General features: G+C 47.5%; 1 protein-coding gene across 1 annotated transcript in view; it reads right to left on the bottom strand.

The window, feature by feature from the left end:
* Nucleotides 1-206: 206 nt before the first annotated feature.
* Nucleotides 207-19,047, bottom strand: part of vps13d (vacuolar protein sorting 13 homolog D) — a 116,079-nt gene continuing 97,238 nt past the window's right edge. The window contains exons 56-59 of the mRNA XM_030130189.1: nucleotides 17,557-17,714; nucleotides 4,305-4,413; nucleotides 4,041-4,211; nucleotides 207-416 (exon numbers count right to left, since the gene is read on the bottom strand). Of these exons, the coding sequence (XP_029986049.1) occupies nucleotides 207-416; nucleotides 4,041-4,211; nucleotides 4,305-4,413; nucleotides 17,557-17,714 (648 nt within the window). The remainder of the gene's footprint in view (nucleotides 417-4,040; nucleotides 4,212-4,304; nucleotides 4,414-17,556; nucleotides 17,715-19,047) is intronic.

Raw genomic sequence — 19,047 nt, 5'->3', positions numbered from 1 at the left:
AGGGGGGGGGCGTCCAGTCCAGATAAACACATGCACTCTGCCTTTGACACTGTTCCTGTCTGTATGTGCTTTTGTTTGGTTTTTGTGCAGCTGCTGAACTTCCTTCAAATGGACTCAGGTGAGTTTACCTCCTGGTTGTCATGGTTTCCCTCAAACATCATATTCTCATCAGACCTTTGGGAAACACCACATGTTTGTGTCCATTTTCACTCCCTGCTGCTTCTGCTGGACTCGGTTGGTCCAGACTGAATGCAGACAGGGGGGGCAGTAGAATCTGTCTGGGGGGGTTGTGTGTCCTCCTCCTTTACCTCCAGCTCCTGCTCCGGCTCCTCCTGCTCCGGCTCCAGGTCTTTGTTCCTGCTCTGCTCGTTGGTGGGAGAGTTACAGATGGTTCTTCTCTGGTTGAAGTCACTGATCTGTCAACAGGAAGTCAGAAAGAAAGGCAAGAATTCAACTACCAACCAATCAAGCATGTCAACTAGTCAGAAAGTCAGCTGTGAAAGTAACTGAAGAAACCACTGAAGGAACTAAAACTGATAAAGTAACTGAAGAAACCACTGAAGGAAATAAAACTGATAAAGTAACTGAAGAAACCACTGAAGGAACTAAAACTGATAAAGTAACTGAAGAAACCACTGAAGGAACTAAAACTGTTAAAGTAACTGAAGAAACCACTGAAGGAAGTCAGACTGTTAAAGTAACTGAAGAAACCACTGAAGGAACTAAAACTGTTAAAGTAACTGAAGAAACCACTGAAGGAACTAAAACTGATAAAGTAACTGAAGAAACCACTGAAGGAAGTCAGACTGTTAAAGTAACTGAAGAAACCACTGAAGGAACTAAAACTGTTAAAGTAACTGAAGAAACCACTGAAGGAACTAAAACTGTTAAAGTAACTGAAGAAACCACTGAAGGAAGTCAGACTGTTAAAGTAACTGAAGAAACCACTGAAGGAACTAAAACTGTTAAAGTAACTGAAGAAACCACTGAAGGAACTAAAACTGATAAAGTAACTGAAGAAACCACTGAAGGAACTAAAACTGATAAAGTAACTGAAGAAACCACTGAAGGAAGTCAGACTGTTAAAGTAACTGAAGAAACCACTGAAGGAACTAAAACTGATAAAGTAACTGAAGAAACCACTGAAGGAACTAAAACTGTTAAAGTAACTGAAGAAACCACTGAAGGAACTAAAACTGTTAAAGTAACTGAAGTAACCACTGAAGGAACTAAAACTGATAAAGTAACTGAAGAAACCACTGAAGGAACTAAAACTGTTAAAGTAACTGAAGAAACCACTGAAGGAAGTCAGACTGTTAAAGTAACTGAAGAAACCACTGAAGGAACTAAAACTGATAAAGTAACTGAAGAAACCACTGAAGGAAGTCAGACTGTTAAAGTAACTGAAGAAACCACTGAAGGAACTAAAACTGATAAAGTAACTGAAGAAACCACTGAAGGAACTAAAACTGATAAAGTAACTGAAGAAACCACTGAAGGAAGTCAGACTGTTAAAGTAACTGAAGAAACCACTGAAGGAACTAAAACTGATAAAGTAACTGAAGAAACCACTGAAGGAAGTCAGACTGTTAAAGTAACTGAAGAAACCACTGAAGGAACTAAAACTGATAAAGTAACTGAAGAAACCACTGAAGGAACTAAAACTGATAAAGTAACTGAAGAAACCACTGAAGGAAGTCAGACTGTTAAAGTAACTGAAGAAACCACTGAAGGAACTCAGACTGTGGGTACAAACAAGTCCCATGGTCCATATGTGAGTGCTGAAGAACACAAGCAGGTCAAACAGAGCTGACCGTGAACATACTCATGAACACAGGCTGTCCCTGTGGAAGGAGGACCCCAGCCCATATTAGGATCTGGTATCGGCACAGACATGGACATGTTAGCTGGATCGGGGATCCGTCAGACTGATCCTTCCACTGTCAGGTTCTGTGACCTGGGCTACGTCCTGCAGAACAGTCACATGACCGACGTGTACGAGGAGGACGTGGTGGGTTGTAGCTCTGGAGAGGAAGTGAAAGTGACCCCCCCACCTTATGACTGACTACCTGCTGCCCCCCGAAAAGACATTTGTGACCAGGGGGGGCTGAGTAGTAGTCGGTAACACACCTTCACACATACATGACGACGGCACTGGTGACCCCCCCCAGGAGAATGTCCCCCCCAGTTGAGAACTTCTGATGTAAATCAACAGTGATATCAGATGGGTATCAGCTGATACATGAGGTCCAGCATCGGTATCACAGCTGAAACTGTGGGATGAGTGAACGCCCAACTAATGAATTCAATCATAAAAAACAGAGGATTGGATACATCAGCAGAAATGAGTCATGTGGGTACAGCCGAGCAAGATGGCTGCAACAGAGGCGAGCTCTGATCACCCACTGCTAATTTAATCGCTTAATTGATATTGATCCACCTACCCTGAACTAAATATGGATTAACTCTACCCCAGAAAATTTCAGAAGTACTTTCATGTCACTTCTGACCATAAGAAATGGCGACAACATGGAAATACTTCAAGGATACAAGCCGCAAGGCTACTGGGAACAGCCCAGCTGCTCATGAGGACCAGGCTCCCGACAAAGTTACCGAAAATAAAATAAGTATTGGAAAAGTCTTTGCTGGAATAACCAAACTAAGTAGAAAACTGACAGAAGTCAAAGAAACAACCACCGAGCTGAAAAACTCTGCCAGTGGGCATTTGGGATACTTTTCATGGATGGATAGGAGCCCTCTGTGTTGTCGTGTACCAAGTGAAAACTAATAAAAACCGGAATTATAAAACAAAAATAATAATAATACTAAAGAACGGAATAAAGCAGTGAGTAAAGGTGTGGAGAGTTGAACCGGTGTCACTTTAAACCACTGACACTAATGAAGAACCGGAGTCACTGGGTACGGTTACATGATGTTTTATAAATCCGATTTATTTTTCCAGAAGAAATTATTCTGGAACTGAAGTACTTTCTTTTCTGTTTACATGGAAATGTTAAACCCGAATAAAGGTTTACGTGAGAAACGTTTATTCAGGTTTAGTTATTTCCGCTTGAAGAGCTGGGGGTGTTAGATTGGGCAGAACATATGGATGTGACGTTTGATGTCTTCCGAAAAAAAAATCTATGTCCGGTTCCTGTTTATTTTCGTCTCAACTAGCCTACTACTACTAGCAACATGGAAGACCACATCGTAAATTTGATCATCACATTTATTTTTGCAATAATTATGAAGCAGCAGTTGGGACGAATCCAAATTCTGCTTCATTTTGATCGGCTGAAGATGACAGTAGAGAACCAAAGCCTCCCATCCTTCACCTCCTCAAAAAATTCAAATTCGGAGAGTCCGAGCCGCTCCTTCTGTTGTGAGCCTTAGCCCTGTTGTATCCTTGCTTCAACAGCTTCCACTTGTTTCTAACTTGGTTAGTGTCTGTCAGGGAAACCTCCTTCTGACATCTTCCTCGCGACCGCTTGAAAAAGGTCCCCATATTTGGGTTTCCTCCCATCCACTCTTGCCATAATTTCCATATTTTCTAAAATTGCAATCAAATATTTTACTTTGGCCAGATTCCAATGCTTGCTTCAGGCAGACATCTTGGAATATGTTCCCACAATCCCGCCAGTGCAGAATGTGTGCGTCATCGCCACAGGACAAGACAATGAGCATGTGCAGAATGGAAGGAATAAAGTCCAAATGGAATAAAGGGTTTACATGTCCAGGAAGAATTTAGACCGCATTCAAAACGGGATTAAACCAGTGACTTTAATCAGGTTTAAATTTAATCCCAACTTTTCTTTTTCAACTGGAATAAGGTGTTTACATGGACATCTGAAATAGGATTGAACCTTTAATCAGATTAAACCAGGAAGAAAAGTTGTCATGGAAATGCATGGACTGAACTAATGATCCAGTAAATGAAGGAACAGAACCTCAGAGAAGGGAGGAGCTCAGTCCGGTTCTGTTGCGGTTCTGTTCATCTGAGCTGGTTCCACCAGCTCCACCTGTCAAACAGATGGTCCTACCTGTAAGACCCGCGTGGGTCCGTGGGGCAGAACCTGGACCGACAGCACCCCAGAACCCGGTCTCATTTTGTGGTTGATGAACTGCTGTTCTGGACTGGGATCCAGTAGGCCCGAGTCTGGTCCCAGGACCACCTCAGCTCCATCATAGAGGCCCGCTACACCCCCTTTCACCTGACGGGGGGAGACCACAGTTAGAAAACACACCACACCCCCCCAGGAGCAGAGACCACAGCGGAGTCCAGGATCTGAGCTGGACTGACTCACCTGGACCACCAGTCGAGGAAGGCCACAGGTCAGCATCCCTGAGCTGAAGTACCAGGTCTGGGTGGTACTGCGACGGGGGTCCGGCCTCCGCAGCATCAGGGGCTCGAAACTGGAACAGAAGAACAGGCGGGAGAACATCAGAAGAACAGAACAGGTAGAACATGTGGAACCCACGGAGAACAGGAGGGAGAACATCAGAAGAAGGTTCCACTGGTGTCAGCGGTGGTTCTGTTTATAGTTATTAGTGCGGTTAGCCTAGCTTCTCAGTATATTTAGCCTAACTTCTCAGTATAGTTAGCCTAGCTTCTCAGTATATTTAGCCTAGCTTCTCAGTATATTTAGCCTAACTTCTCAGTATATTTAGCCTAACTTCTCAGTATAGTTAGCCTAGCTTCTCAGTATATTTAGCCTAGCGTCTCAGTATATGTAGCCTAGCTTCTCAGTATATTTAGCCTAGCTTCTCAGTATAGTTAGCCTAGCTTCTCAGTACAGTTAGCCTAGCTTCTCAGTATAGTTAGCCTAGCTTCTCAGTATAGTTAGCCTGCGTGCCTGTTGCCTTAGCGGTGTGTAAAAACAGAACAGTCCTCATGTGGTCCGGTGCTGCAGACCCTTTAAACCTCCAGGAGGACTTCCCCTGGACCATCACCTACAGACCGTACTTGTGGATCTACCTGCTCCCTTTGAGTTTCCTCAGCCGGGTGAGGCAGATGGAAGTGGGCGGAGCTACGGCGGGAGACACCGCTGAGTTCAGCTGAAGCTGGAGACAATACTGCCCCCCCGTCTGTGACAGTCTGCTTTAACTATGGGACAGCCTTCCACATGAGGTCCAGTCACATGATGAAGATGGGAGGGGCTTTAGGACACAGACAGTTGATGGAGCGTTTACAGCGAACACATGGGCTGGTTCACCAGTTCAGAGCCTGCAGGTGTACAGCTGATGGGAGCCGGCTGGAGCTGGGAACACTGGTTTGACCTCCCAGTTGTACGCATCACTGTTGGTAGTAAACACTGAAACTCATCTATACATCAGGGATTAAAGCAAAAATTTTTCATCTGACTGAAATTTTCTTCTGGTCAAAATCATTGTCCACTATTAAAAACGATGCAGTCCAATACTACTATAGCGTACAAGTTTATATAGTCAAATGTGGCAATACTGTAAAACCCACTGAATGGGAGGGTGTACAGGTGTAGAAGATTAGTAACATGGAGAGAAAAAATGTCATGAGTGGTACTGGTGGGGGGTCTGGGGGTCCTCCCCCAGAACATTTTTTAAAGCTTCAGGTCAATTTTGGCGCTCTGTGGTTAATTTTAAAGGGGATGAAAACCTTTGAAGCAAGTGAAAATAATAACTAGAAGAAAACCTTACTGCAAAAAATGAGTGAAAACTTTTATTTAACAATTTAGGAACTCCTAAAACATAACTCCAACTCCAACAGCACATGAACTTTGGGGAAAATGTCTGTGTAAATGTAACCCTAACCAACTAACCTTCAGCTTCTCAGATTGATGGTGGATCAGGACTTTTTTACCATTGGAATCATACAGAATTTTCTTGTGGCAAACTCCGCACATGCACGCACCAGGCTGCTTCATTTTTTTGCACCATGATCTAATTGCAGTTCCATCGTCTCCCTTCTCATTAAGCCACGCCCACCTCCATCTATTTTCCACGCATCTCTCAATAGTTCCCACTTCAGCCCCTTCCTCTACAAACGTGTCCATGATGTCGTATATGCTAGCCACAATAATCTGTACGTCGTCAAACCTGCATCCACAACCCCCTCCCGCCAATATCATGTTCTCTTTTGATTGGAAGAAATTACGTCAACTGAAACAGAAACTATATTCCGTTCCAGATCCTCTCTGAGGGGATTTAAAATACAGTGGCTTTGCAAATACCAAGGGTGTTCCTCATTCATTCAGTTTTATCTTGGTACAGTACCACACACATAGAAATAAGATGCTAAACGGGTCCAAATAAAGCACTTATGCAGTCGGGCGCGTAACCGCGTAAGGCCGCGGCGCGCACAGCCGCACGCACGGGAAGGGCACACACACACACACACACACACTAGTCATATACCGGCAAGAGGAGATCAGCTCTGAACCCAAACATGAAGGTCCATGCAGATCAGTTGTGTCTTCTTCCCTTTTCGCCGTGGTTCTTTCATAATGAAAGCTACTTGTTCGCACTAAACTCCAGTTAGTCTGGAGGCTGAACTTCAGTAAAGCTGAACTGGTCCATGTGTTTGTGAGCCACAGAATGAGCAGAGTTTCCTTCCAAACAGAAACAGTCATCAGCCTGTCCTCCTGACAGAAAATACACAAGTCCTCTTATTATCAGCACTGTTAAACCTGTCAGCCCCCTGAGCCTGGGTTCAACACCTGCAGACCCAGGACAGGATCGACTGGACTCCGCAAAACACGTGGGGAAGTTACTTCAATATGACACCACCCCCCCCCCCCCGCCCCCCTCAATTTTTCCATTTGACGGAAATCCGTCGTGGTGACGGAGAACTTTAATCCCTGCTATACACACACACACACACACGTGTGTGTGTGTGGTTCTGACCTGTTATTAGTGAGCACTACTAACCCTGTGTGTGTGTGTGTGTGTCTGTCTGTCTGTCTGTCTCACTCTTTCTCTCTGTCTCTCTCTCTGTCTCTCTCTCGCTCCCTGTTGCTCTGTCTCTCTTTCTGTCTCCCTCTCGCTCTCTGTCTCTCTCTCTGTCTCTCTCTCTGTCTCCCTCTCGCTCTCTGTCTCTCTCTCTGTTTCTCTCTTTCTCTGTCTCTCTCTCTGTCTCTCTCTCTTTCTCTGTCTCTTTTTCTGTCTCTCTCTCCCTCTCTGTCTGTCTGTCTCCCTCTCTGTCTCTCTCTCTCTCTCTGTGCAGTGTTCTTGGTGAGTGAATGTAAACGGTTTCTATTGTTTTTCTATCTATTTTGTTTCTATATGTCATTTATATTTGTTGTTTGCAGTTGTTAGTAGTTCGTAGTTGGGGGTTCATTTGGGTGGTTTTGGGGTTAGTGTGGGGGGGCGGCATTCGGGCACTATGCCCGTTGTCAGCGGTCAGGTGGAGCTGGAGAAGCTCACACACCGACACACCGTCAAAGTTTGAACCCAGTCCGGCTGTTCGGTGGAAGAGGTGGGGTCTGCTGTAGGAGAGGGGGCGGGATCTGCTGTAGGAGAGGGGGCGGGATCTGCTGTAGGAGAGGGGGTGGGGTCTGCTGTAGGAGAGGGGGTGGGGTCTGCTGTAGGAGAGGGGGTGGGGTCTGCTGTAGGAGAGGGGTGGGGTTTGATAGTATTAAATCTGCATCCCGTCTGAACGGAGCTGTGGTCCTGTTTTCAGATGAAGTGGGTAAAGTGGACCAGGTGGTGGACTCTGGTCTTGTCCTCAGAGACACGTTCACTCAGGCGTGTCTGCTGGTGAATCCAGCAAACACGACTGCTTCAAATGCACCACCTTTCATTAAAAATGATGATTTATGTCCAGCTCTATCCAGGTATGGACAGGTAGTGTCACTGATAAAATGGTGTTGTTGGGACGTACATGTAGTCTGTGACAGAAGACAGGTGTATATGATCCTGACAGACGCAGAGTCACCTGAACTGAACTCTGAACTTTAAAACTGAAGGGTTCAACTACATTGTCTTCACTACATCTGAGACCATTACATGTTTTGGTTGTGGTAATGAGGGGCATCTGATCCGAGCCTGTCCTGAGGCCAGGAAGGAAAACGCTGGTGGTTCGGTGCCAGGTCAACAGGTGGAGGGTGCCGGAGGCTCAGTCACAGATCAGCCAGTGGAGGGTACTGGTGATTCGGTACAGGGTCAGTCAGCGGAGGGTACCGGTGGTTCAGTACAGGGTCAGTCAGCGGAGGGTACTGGTGGTTCGGTACAGGGTCAGTCAGCGGAGGGTACTGGTGATTCGGTACAGGGTCAGTCAGCGGAGGGTACCGGTGGTTCAGTACAGGGGTCAGTCAGCGGAGGGTACTGGTGGTTCGGTACAGGGTCAGTCAGCGGAGGGTACTGGTGATTCGGTACAGGGTCAGTCAGCGGTGAGTGCTGGTGTTTGGTGTTCGGGGTCAGCTACTGTTCAGTCTGCAGAGAGTGTTAAAAACTTACCTGATCCGAATGTTTTGAATAATGGAAAGGAAAACGTGCAGACAAAGCAGTCTAATGTAAAGGATGTGTTAAATGAAGGAAAAACAGAAAATATAGTGAACAGTAATGACACTGATTCTGTAAATGAAGTGGAAATGGAAGATGTTTTTAATGAACGGTGTCTGGATCTGAACAAAAGCAAATGAAAAAAGTCTGTAGATAAAGGCCACAGGGGAGGTAAGGCTAAAAAAACGATGCAGACCCCCTCTGATGAGGAGGAGGAGGAAGCGGAGGAGGCTGAACTGACAGCTTCTCAGCAGGAAAGAATCATTTCTTATCCTGTAGAAAACAAAGTTTTTAATAGAAACTGAAGGTCAGAGGGCTGTGAAACCTGAACAGTTCTGCCCTGATTTACATGGGTTCATCTGCTCAGTGAATAGATTCAGAAAAGAGGAGGTGTTCAGTGCGAGGAGTTTTCAGGGGAGGTGTTCAGTGAGAGGAGTTTTCAGGGGAGGTGTTCAGTGACAGGAGTTTTCAGAGGAGGTGTTCAGTGACAGGAGTTTTCAGGGGAGGTGTTAAATGACCAGGAGCTTTTCAGAGGAGGTGTTCAGTGACAGGAGTTTTCAGGGGAGGTGTTCAGTGACAGGAGTTTTCAGAAGAGGTGTTCAGTGACAGGAGTTTTCAGGGGAGGTGTTAAGTGACCAGGAGGTTTTCAGAGGAGATGTTCAGTGACAGGAGGTTTTCAGTCTGAAGAAACTGGAGGCTAAAGCCAGAGCTGCACTGATCACAGATGATGAGTAAACCCATACAAATGCATGTTTCTTTTCTGTCCTGGTGCTGGTGCTTTTATTTTTGTCATGGTCAACATTAATATTGGGATCATCGATATAAATGGAGTTCACACTGATGTGAAGAGAGCTTCTGTTCAAACTGTGTGAGCTACAGAAGTGGATGAGCTGTTTGTTCGAGAGACTCAGAGTGATGTTGAAAATGAGAGGGACTGGAGGGGGGAGTGGGGGGGGGGGGGCAGGTTTACCTCAGCCATAAAAGGTCCAACAGTGCTGGGGGGGGGGCGGGGGCAGGTTTACCTCAGCCATAAAAGGTCCAACAGTGCTGGGGGGTGGGGGGGGGGCAGGTTTACCTCAGCCATAAAAGGTCCAACAGTGCTGGGGGGCGGGGGCAGGTTTACCTCAGCCATAAAAGGTCCAACAGTGCTGGGGGGTGGGGGGGGGGCAGGTTTACCTCAGCCATAAAAGGTCCAACAGTGCTGGGGGGTGGGGGGGCAGGTTTACCTCAGCCATAAAAGGTCCAACAGTGCTGGGGGGTGGGGAGGGGCAGGTTTACCTCAGCCATAAAAGGTCCACCAGTGCTGGGGGGTGGGGGGGCAGGTTTACCTCAGCCATAAAAGGTCCACCGGTGCTGGGGGGTGGGGGGGGGCAGGTTTACCTCAGCCATAAAAGGTCCACCGGTGCTGGGGGGTGGGGGGGGGCAGGTTTACCTCAGCCATAAAAGGTCCAACAGTGCTGGGGGGTGGGGGGGGGGGCAGGTTTACCTCAGCCATAAAAGGTCCAACAGTGCTGGGAGGTGGGGGGGCAGGTTTACCTCAGCCATAAAAGGCCCAACAGTGCTGGGGGGTGGGGGGGAGCAGGTTTACCTCAGCCATAAAAGGTCCAACAGTGCTGGGGGGTGGGGAGGGGCAGGTTTACCTCAGCCATAAAAGGTCCACCAGTGCTGGGGGGTGGGGGGGCAGGTTTACCTCAGCCATAAAAGGTCCACCAGTGCTGGGGGGTGGGGGGGGGCAGGTTTACCTCAGCCATAAAAGGTCCAACAGTGCTGGGGGGTGGGGGGGGGGGGGCAGGTTTACCTCAGCCATAAAGGTCCAACAGTGCTGGGGGGTGGGGGGGCAGGTTTACCTCAGCCATAAAAGGTCCAACAGTGCTGGGGGGTGGGGGGGGCAGGTTTACCTCAGCCATAAAAGGTCCACCGGTGCTGGGGGGTGGGGTGGGGCAGGTTTACCTCAGCCATAAAAGGTCCAACAGTGCTGGGGGGTGGGGGGGCAGGTTTACCTCAGCCATAAAAGGTCCACCAGTGCTGGGTTGGGAATCCTTTGGTCTAGAACTTTCAGTGGTCGGTCTGTGGAGCTGCACCACATCATACATGGACATGTACTGATGGTCAAAGCCAGTCATGAACATGTGAAACTAGCCCTCCTCTGTGTGTACGGCCCTGTTCCATATGGACAGAATGAACTTTTGAAGTGTTTTATGTGATGTCACTGCAGGTGTTTCTGGTGAATACTGAATTGTGGGGCTGATGTGAAGTGCACTGCTGCTGCAGCCTGGACACAAACCACCTGGAGCCTCATCCTGCTTCATCTGCTCCACTAAATAGACTCATGGAGAAACATGAGTTGAAGGATGTGTGGAGGAGTTTGAACGGCAGGACTAAACAGTCCACCTGGTCCACCTGGTCCCACTGCAGAGACAACACACTGTCTCCAGGTTGGACAGGTTTTACTGTTTTCAACATCATTTGAGTAGTTTTAAAAACTGTGCTATTGTCCCAGTGGGTGTGTCCCATCATTCCTTGGTCCAATGTAGTGTTTTTATTCAGAATGTGAACATCTCCAGTGCTTATCTGCATTTGAATCCAGCTCTTGTAGATGACTGTGCTTTTAGAGAGGCTGTTAGTTTTTTATGGAGCTCACATAGACAGAGGAAGTCCACTTTGAAATCATTACAGAACTGATGGGATTTTGGAAAGACTGTTATAAAGCAGTTTGGTCAACAGTAGACTGGCAGTGTCACTGAACACATGACTAGATCCGTTCAGGACCTGGAGACTGAGGTACAGCACCTACTGAGCTGTCCAGGAGATCCAGGTCAGACTGAAGTCCTTCACAGTCCAAAGGCTGCTATAGCCAGCCTGTTGGGCATCACAGCACAGGGAGCACCGGTGTTTTTATCAATGCCTCCATGATGGATGCCCCTTACAAGTTTGTTTTCAGCCTGGAGAGTAAAAATGGACAGAGGAAGGTTCTCCACTGCCTCCGCTCAGACGATGGCTGTGTACTGACTGAAGCAGCTGAGATGAGGAAGTACGCCACACGCTTTTATGAAAACCTGTTTAAAAGTGACTTTGTAGACGATCCAGAGCTGGAAGAAGCTTTCCTGTCAGGTTTGGCTCAGGTGAAGGATTCGTCAGACTCGCTGTTATCAGCTGATCTGACGGTGGAGGAGCTTCATGTGGCCCTCATGAGCCTGGCTAACGGTAAGGCTCCAGGTACTGATGGAATACCAGTGGATTTTTATAAGACTTTGTGGTTTGTGATTGGACAGGACATGCTGGAGGTGTTCCAGGACAGTTTTAAAAATGGACTGTTGCCTCAGAGCTGTAGGAGGGCTGTGATCACCCTGCTCCCAAAGAAAGGAGACCTACAGATAGGGCTGCACGATTAATCGATTTTAAATCGAAATCGGATTTTTAAAATTAGGACGACTTTTAAAAAAGGGAAATTGTAAAATCAATTTCATCTGTGTCGCGCCTCCGCGGGCTACCGTAGGCTCTTCCTGTGACAGTGGTCTTTCACAGAAGTCTGTGTAATGACCACGGATGTTAAATCTGTTAATGAACCCGCAGTACTTATAGCAATATAAGATGTGGCTTCACGCACGGATCCCGCAATTGAAATATAGCTGTATGGGGATCACTCTTCCATTGTCCCGGATCCATACCGTACTGTCTTCTTCCGAACCAGGTCCGGGTCTCGGAGTCATCAGCCTCAGCAGAGGAGCCCACACAGCCCACTGCCCACACACATCCACCAGCTCCAGGACAGAATCCCTCCAGTGTGTCCTGGGTCGGTCTGTTCCACGCAAGGATCCCCCAGTTTAAATAGAACCCATGGGGAACACTCATATTAACCTGGTCCACGCACGCACGACTGATACCTGTCACTGACTTACACTGAGATCACTTCTGTGGGCCCAGATACCCTAAAAAGGGAAAAACAAAAACTTTTTTTTAAAAAAATAATTAATTTAGTCCTCTTACTTGCTAAATTTTTCATTCACAAATATAAGTTCTGTAACACAAAACCAAATATTATTTATTTTTTGAAAGATGTTGAACTTTATTTAAAGCTGTTAGATAAATGTGGAACAAAAGGCTGTAAAAACATTCAGTATTTGCTCTGATTTGGACATTGTATTATGGTGTATTCCCCCTGGCAAACTTATGTTATTTTCTTGTTGTATACATTGTTTGTATACTCTACTTCATTTTAAAGATTGAATGAAGTGAAAAAAAAACCCAAAACAAACTGTGGGTTCATCACATGATACCATCACAGATTTAAGGTCAGAGCAGTACCTTGCATCGTGGGCTGCTCACGAAAACGACATGATGACTTCTGTTGTCTTTTCTAGTTTTACCCAAAAATCGAAATCCAAAATCGAGTTTTAAATCAAGATTTTTTTTTTTTTTTTTTTGCCAAAATCATACAGCCCTACCTACAGGATTTAAAGAACTGGAGACCGGTCTGTCTGCTCTGTGGAGACTATAAGGTCCTGTCAAAAACTCTGGCCTTGAGATTAAGAGAAGTGATGGCACACATAGTTCACATTGACCAGTCATACTGTGTGCCCGGCAGGTTAATGAGTGACAACATCACTCTAATTAGGCCTGCTTTGGACGTCTCTGGCTCTTTGGGCACAGATACTGGTCTGATTTCCATAGATCAGGAAAAGGCATTTGACTGGGTCGAACATCAATATCTGTGAAACACTTTGTGCATTTGGGTTCAGCCAGGGTTTTATCGCCAGGATCCAGGTTTTGGACCGTGATGTTGTGAGTATACTGAAGATTAATGGTGGTCTAACTGCGCCTTTCCATGTCCAAAGGGGGGTAGGACAGGGGTGCTCACTGTCAGGCATGTTCTATTCTGTGTCCACTAAACCTCTGCTGCACAGACTCAGACAGGATCTGACAGGAGTGTGTTTCCCTGGGTGTCCTGCAGCGGTCCAACTGTCGGCCTATGCAGAAGATGTGATGGTGGTTTTAAACACACACAGACACTGATGTTTTAGAGAAAAGTGCACAGTCTGTGAATAAACTGTCTTCAGCCAGAGTCAGCTGGAGCTAGAGTGAGGCATCTGTGAGCAGAACAGACTTTAAATGAACTCATTTTACCAGGAGGACTGAGCTGGAAGACGGGGGGGCTGAAGTATCTGGGGTGTTTTTAGGTGATGACTTGTTTTTAAAGAAAAACTGGGACGGAGTTTTAGAGCCCATTGAGGGCAGACTGAAGAGGTGGAGGTCAGTGGCGATTTCTCACAGACTGCAGTGGAAGCCCGGCTTCCCCTAAAATTATGAAAATTAAATGGTTAAATATGTACTGTTGTGTTGACATTTTATTAACTACAAATGTGTTAGAACACGCTCATCTCAAAGATGAGTTCATTCAGAATCAGCTTTATCACAGATCAGTGGACTGGCTGTTGTTCACTTCTCCTCCGTTCCCGTGTCTCTGTTTTCTCCTCCATCTCTGCTCAGTGCATTTGTCCGTAGACTGTGTCTGTCTCTGGGCTTCAGTGGGACTGAGTGGAACAGTTTTTTTTCATTGCCTCAAAACTGAACAGTAATTGGATAAATGCCACGATGTTGTCCCGCCCCCGGACGCTGGGCGTCTCTGGGGGTGAATGGAGCTGTGGGCGGAGCTCGGCCGGGCCGGACGCCAGAATCCCACGTGCTGATTGGAGGATCGGTCGAAAGGCTGAATCCCATTTGATTGACAGCTAGTTTGAGCTCTACTCCTTCACTGACACAGTTCAGTTTAATACCGTCACACATTCTGTTGTGAAATCAAGAGAGAAACCACTACGAAATAACTCGTTAATTTCTTGCACTGTAAATAAAACACACTCATTGGACTTCCTTGTTTCAATTTAACATAATTTCAGTGTTTTCTTGTTTCAGTTCCATAATTTAATCATTTCTTGTTTGAGTTTAATATTATTTTGTAGATAGTTAAATCAATCAAACTGTCGGCTCGGTCGGAGTGAAAGGAGCATCTGTAGTTTAAAAAGGCTGAAGTCTGACACCCACAATGCACTGGGCCAAGGCCGTCTGAGCAGACCAGCTCTGCTGGACATTCAGAGGACACTGGTCCAGTCCTGGAAAAGACGCCTACTGGTACGATAAGGACACTGAGCATTTTCTGAAAAAGGAACGGAGGGCTGAATGTATGTTTAAATAACTTGGCAATTTTTTTTTTTTTTTTTTTTTTTGATGTAAGCTGACAATGAGCTTCCCCCGTCTGAAAGACGAGCAGCCGCCACTGGTGGAGGTGGCTGGTACCAAATATGTCTTTTAGAGGTAGGACCCTTATTATTAATAATCTGGTGTCCTCCTGTCTGTGGCACAGACTGACTGTTGTAGACACCCCCCCCCCAATCTGTTGTCAAAGGTCCAGGCTGTCCTAGTGGATTTCTTCTGGGATAAACTCCACTGGCTTCCACAGGCGGTGCTGTTTCTGCCAAAGGAAGAGGGGGGACAAGGACTGGTCCACCTGGCCAGTGCTGCTTTCAGGTGTCAGTTCATCCAGAGGCTATTGTATGGTCCAAAGGAGCTGGTGTGGAGACCAGTGGATCAGCTGATCCTGCAGGGTTATGGTCCAAAGGAGCTGGTGTGGAGACCAGTGGATCAGCTGATCCTGCAGGGTTATGGTCCAAAGGAGCTGGTGTGGAGACCAGTGGATCAGCTGATCCTGCAGGGTTATGGTCTAAAGGAGCTGGTGTGGAGACCAGTGGATCAGCTGATCCTGCAGGGTTATGGTCTAAAGGAGCTGGTGTGGAGACCAGTGGATCAGCTGATCCTGCAGGGTTATGGTCTAAAGGAGCTGGTGTGGAGACCAGTGGATCAGCTGATCCTGCAGGGTTACGGTCTAAAGGAGCTGGTGTGGAGACCAGTGGATCAGCTGATCCTGCAGGGTTATGGTCTAAAGGAGCTGGTGTGGAGACCAGTGGATCAGCTGATCCTGCAGGGTTATGGTCTAAAGGAGCTGGTGTGGAGACCAGTGGATCAGCTGATCCTGCAGGGTTATGGTCTAAAGGATCTGGTGTGGAGACCAGTGGATCAGCTGATCCTGCAGGGTTATGGTCTAAAGGAGCTGGTGTGGAGACCAGTGGATCAGCTGATCCTGCAGGGTTATGGTCCAAAGGAGCTGGTGTGGAGACCAGTGGATCAGCTGATCCTGCAGTGTCAGTGGAATGGGATTACATGAATCTGTGTTTTTAATGGACTTCCAGACTGTCCGTTTTGGTCCTTGCCTCTGTTTCATGGTGGACTCTTCAGTGTGGAAACTGGTCTGGAAGCAGAGGGTTCCACAGAACTCTGTGGTCTGGCTGCTGAAGGAACCACTGGGTCATGGGGGTCTTGTGAGCGCCCCCTGTTGGGCAGGAGCAGCGGTCCCAGAGGCCTTCAGCACAGCAGGGGTTTGTGCTCTGGGAGCGGTGCTGGAGTTCACTGGACCTGACCTTCAGGATGCAGCAGGTCTGACGGCTGGTCTGGGGTGGAGATCACAGAGGACGGTGTTCAGACGGCTGAAGCACCGGAGGAGCTGTTGAACGGCACAGGAACGTCAGCTGATGAACAAATACAGCCCAGGGTTGAGAACTCTGTGTCCTACTGCTCCATTTCCATCTGTGTTCATCTGCCCCTGTTCAGAGGAGCAGTGGAAGGTCAACCTGAAGGAGGACGAGGGCAAAACACCGGCTGATCTGATGGTCAAGTGTCAACAAGAAGAAGCTGCAACATCGAACTCAACTGAGAGTTCACCTGGACCTGAGGGAGGAGGAGCGTCCTGAATGGAGGAGTATGTCCACACCTCCACTAAGAGGGAGGAGGAGCGTCCTGAAAGGAGGAGTATGTCCACACCTCCACTAAGAAGGAGGAGGAGCGTCCTGAAAGGAGGAGTATGTCCACACCTCCACTCTGTCAGAGGTGTCTGATCTGCAGCGGACAGTCGTGCTTGGATTGTTCCGTTAATGCTTCATGTCCAGACTGAACCCAGATGTGTGGAACACCTGTCCTTTCTGTCAGACAGTACACTCAGTTATTCACTGTTCTGCAGAGCGTCCTCATCTTCTTCTTCTTTTCCAGTTGTTGGATGTATGTGCAGGAAGGCAGCAGAGGTTTTCTCCCTGAAGACCTTCATCTGTGGTTTTCAATTCAGAAAGACTCAGAAAAATAAATGTCAACTAATGAACTTTATTCTGGCTCAGTCACAGATGGCCGTCTATGTGAGCAGGAAGAAGAACGTGGAGGACCACATGGACTGGGATCTGGAGTCATTGTTAAGAAAGAGGATCAGAGCCAGGATCCTGATAGACTTGAACTGTTACAGAGAAATGAAGGATCTGGAGCCTTTCAGATGAACATGGACTTATGGGGACGTACTGTGTTCTGTTCAGGACGATCAGCTGATGTTCTCAGAACAGCTGGTCTGATCTGAGAACATCTGTTTATAGGTGTTTTCTATTTGTGAGACTGGAATAATGAAATAATATTTGCACAGAAATAAAGTTATTTTGAAAAATCAAATTAAATCCCTCTCTGTCTCCCTTTCTCTCTATGTCTCTCTCTCTCTGTCTCTCTCTCTCTGTCTCCCTTTCTCTCTCTCTCTGTCTATCTGTCTCTGTCTCTCTCTATGTCTCTCTCTCTCTGTCTCCCTCTCTCTCTCTTGTGACGACCCCTCCACACCACTAGGTGTGTGTTGGTCTTTTTGTTTGTTCCTTCACAGGATCTGACCAAGGTGGGGATTGTGTGGAAATCCACTGATGTGCTGCACCTGGGCCCGGTGTTCTGCCCGTCTTTAAAAGCCCCACCCTGTCAATCATCGTTCGGCTCGCTCTCTCACTCACCTACCTGCACTCCGTCCGTGTGGCCGTTTCCTGCTTCTCCACCATGGACCACGACTCTTAGGATTATTCATTATATTCTTACCTGCACTTTGTAAATAAATTAAGCGCTTTTTGCACCGACCCCAAACGCTGCTTTCTTTGTGGTTGTGGTCTTCGAGCCGGACCGTAACACTCTCTCTCTGTCTGTCTGTCTGTCTCTCTCTCTCTCTCAGGATCTGGTTCTGACCTGTTATCGGTGACCGCTGCTAACCCTACGATGTCCAGAACCAGGGACGAGTCCAGAGGTCGAGGCTGAGCCGGTTTACTCTGAGGTGGAGAAGAACCTTCATGACACAACATCCCAGAACCAGACATCCTCCACAGCTGAGAACGCTTCCCTGGTTCCTATGGAAACACAGAGCGAGACAGAAAGAGAGAGAGAGAGACAGAAAGAGAGAGAGACAGAAACAGAGAGAGAGCCAGAGAGACAGAAACAGAGAGAGAGAAACAGAGAGAGAGAAACAGAGAGAGAGAAACAGAAAGAGAGAGAGACAGAAACAGAGAGAGAGAAACAGAGAGAGAGAAACAGAGAGAGAGAAACAGAGAGAGAGAAAGGGAGAAACAGAGAGAGAGAGAAACAGAGAGAGAGAGAAACAGAGAGAGAGAGAGAGAGACAGAAAGAGAGAGAGACAGAAACAGAGAGTGAGAGAGACAGACAGACAGACACACACACACACACACACACACACTCCATCATCCCTCAGATCAAAGGTCAGTACATTCAACAGGCACTCAAAACAAGACCCATGTGGACTGGACCAACCCACCAGGGTCCAGACTGGACCAATCCTCCTCGGTTCACTAAATGACACTGTGAGTGCCTGAAGGCCAACTCTTGTGGGTTAGGGTCAGGGTTTGGGTGGGAGATGGATCCAGACCCCAGAGGTGGATCTAGAAACCAGAGGTGGATCCAGACCTCAGAGGTGGATCCAGACCCCAGGGGATGATCCAGACCTCAGAGGTGGATCCAGACCCCAGGGGATGATCCAGACCTCAGAGGTGGATCCAGACCCCAGGGGATGATCCAGAGCTCAGAGGTGGATCCAGACCCCAGAGGTGGATCCAGACCCCAGGGGATGATCCAGAGCTCAGAGGTGGATCCAGAGCTCAGAGGTGGATCCAGAGCTCAGAGGTGGATCCAGACCCCAGAGGTAAATCCAAACCCCAGAGGTGGATCCAGACCCCAGAGGTAAATCCAAACCCCAGAGGTGGATCCAGACCCCAGAGGTAAATCCAAACCCCAGAGGTGGATCCAGACCCCAGAGGTGGATCCAGACCCCAGAGGTAAATCCAAACCCCAGAGGTGGATCCAGACCCCAGAGGTAAATCCAGACCTCAGAGGTGGATCCAGACCCCAGAGGTAAATCCAGACCTCAGAGGTGGATCCAGACCTCAGAGGTGGATCCAGACCCCAGAGGTGGATCCAGACGTCAGTGGAGCTCAGATCTTCAGGGCGTCGGTTCCACTCATGAACAGAAAACATGAACATTCCATTTCCATCTGAACTCAAATCCATGAAAACCATGTGAATCAAACTGAACGCACTGACCGACCCCTAAACCTGGACTGGATTCACAAACACAGGAACTGGATCCTGAATCTGGACTGGATTCACAAACACAGGAACTGGATCCTGAATCTGGACTGGATTCACAAACACAGGAACTGGATCCTGAAT

Source organism: Sphaeramia orbicularis, unplaced genomic scaffold (genome assembly GCF_902148855.1).
Source record: "Sphaeramia orbicularis unplaced genomic scaffold, fSphaOr1.1, whole genome shotgun sequence".
Classification (NCBI taxonomy): domain Eukaryota; kingdom Metazoa; phylum Chordata; class Actinopteri; order Kurtiformes; family Apogonidae; genus Sphaeramia; species Sphaeramia orbicularis.
This window is presented reverse-complemented; position numbering and strand designations above follow the sequence as displayed.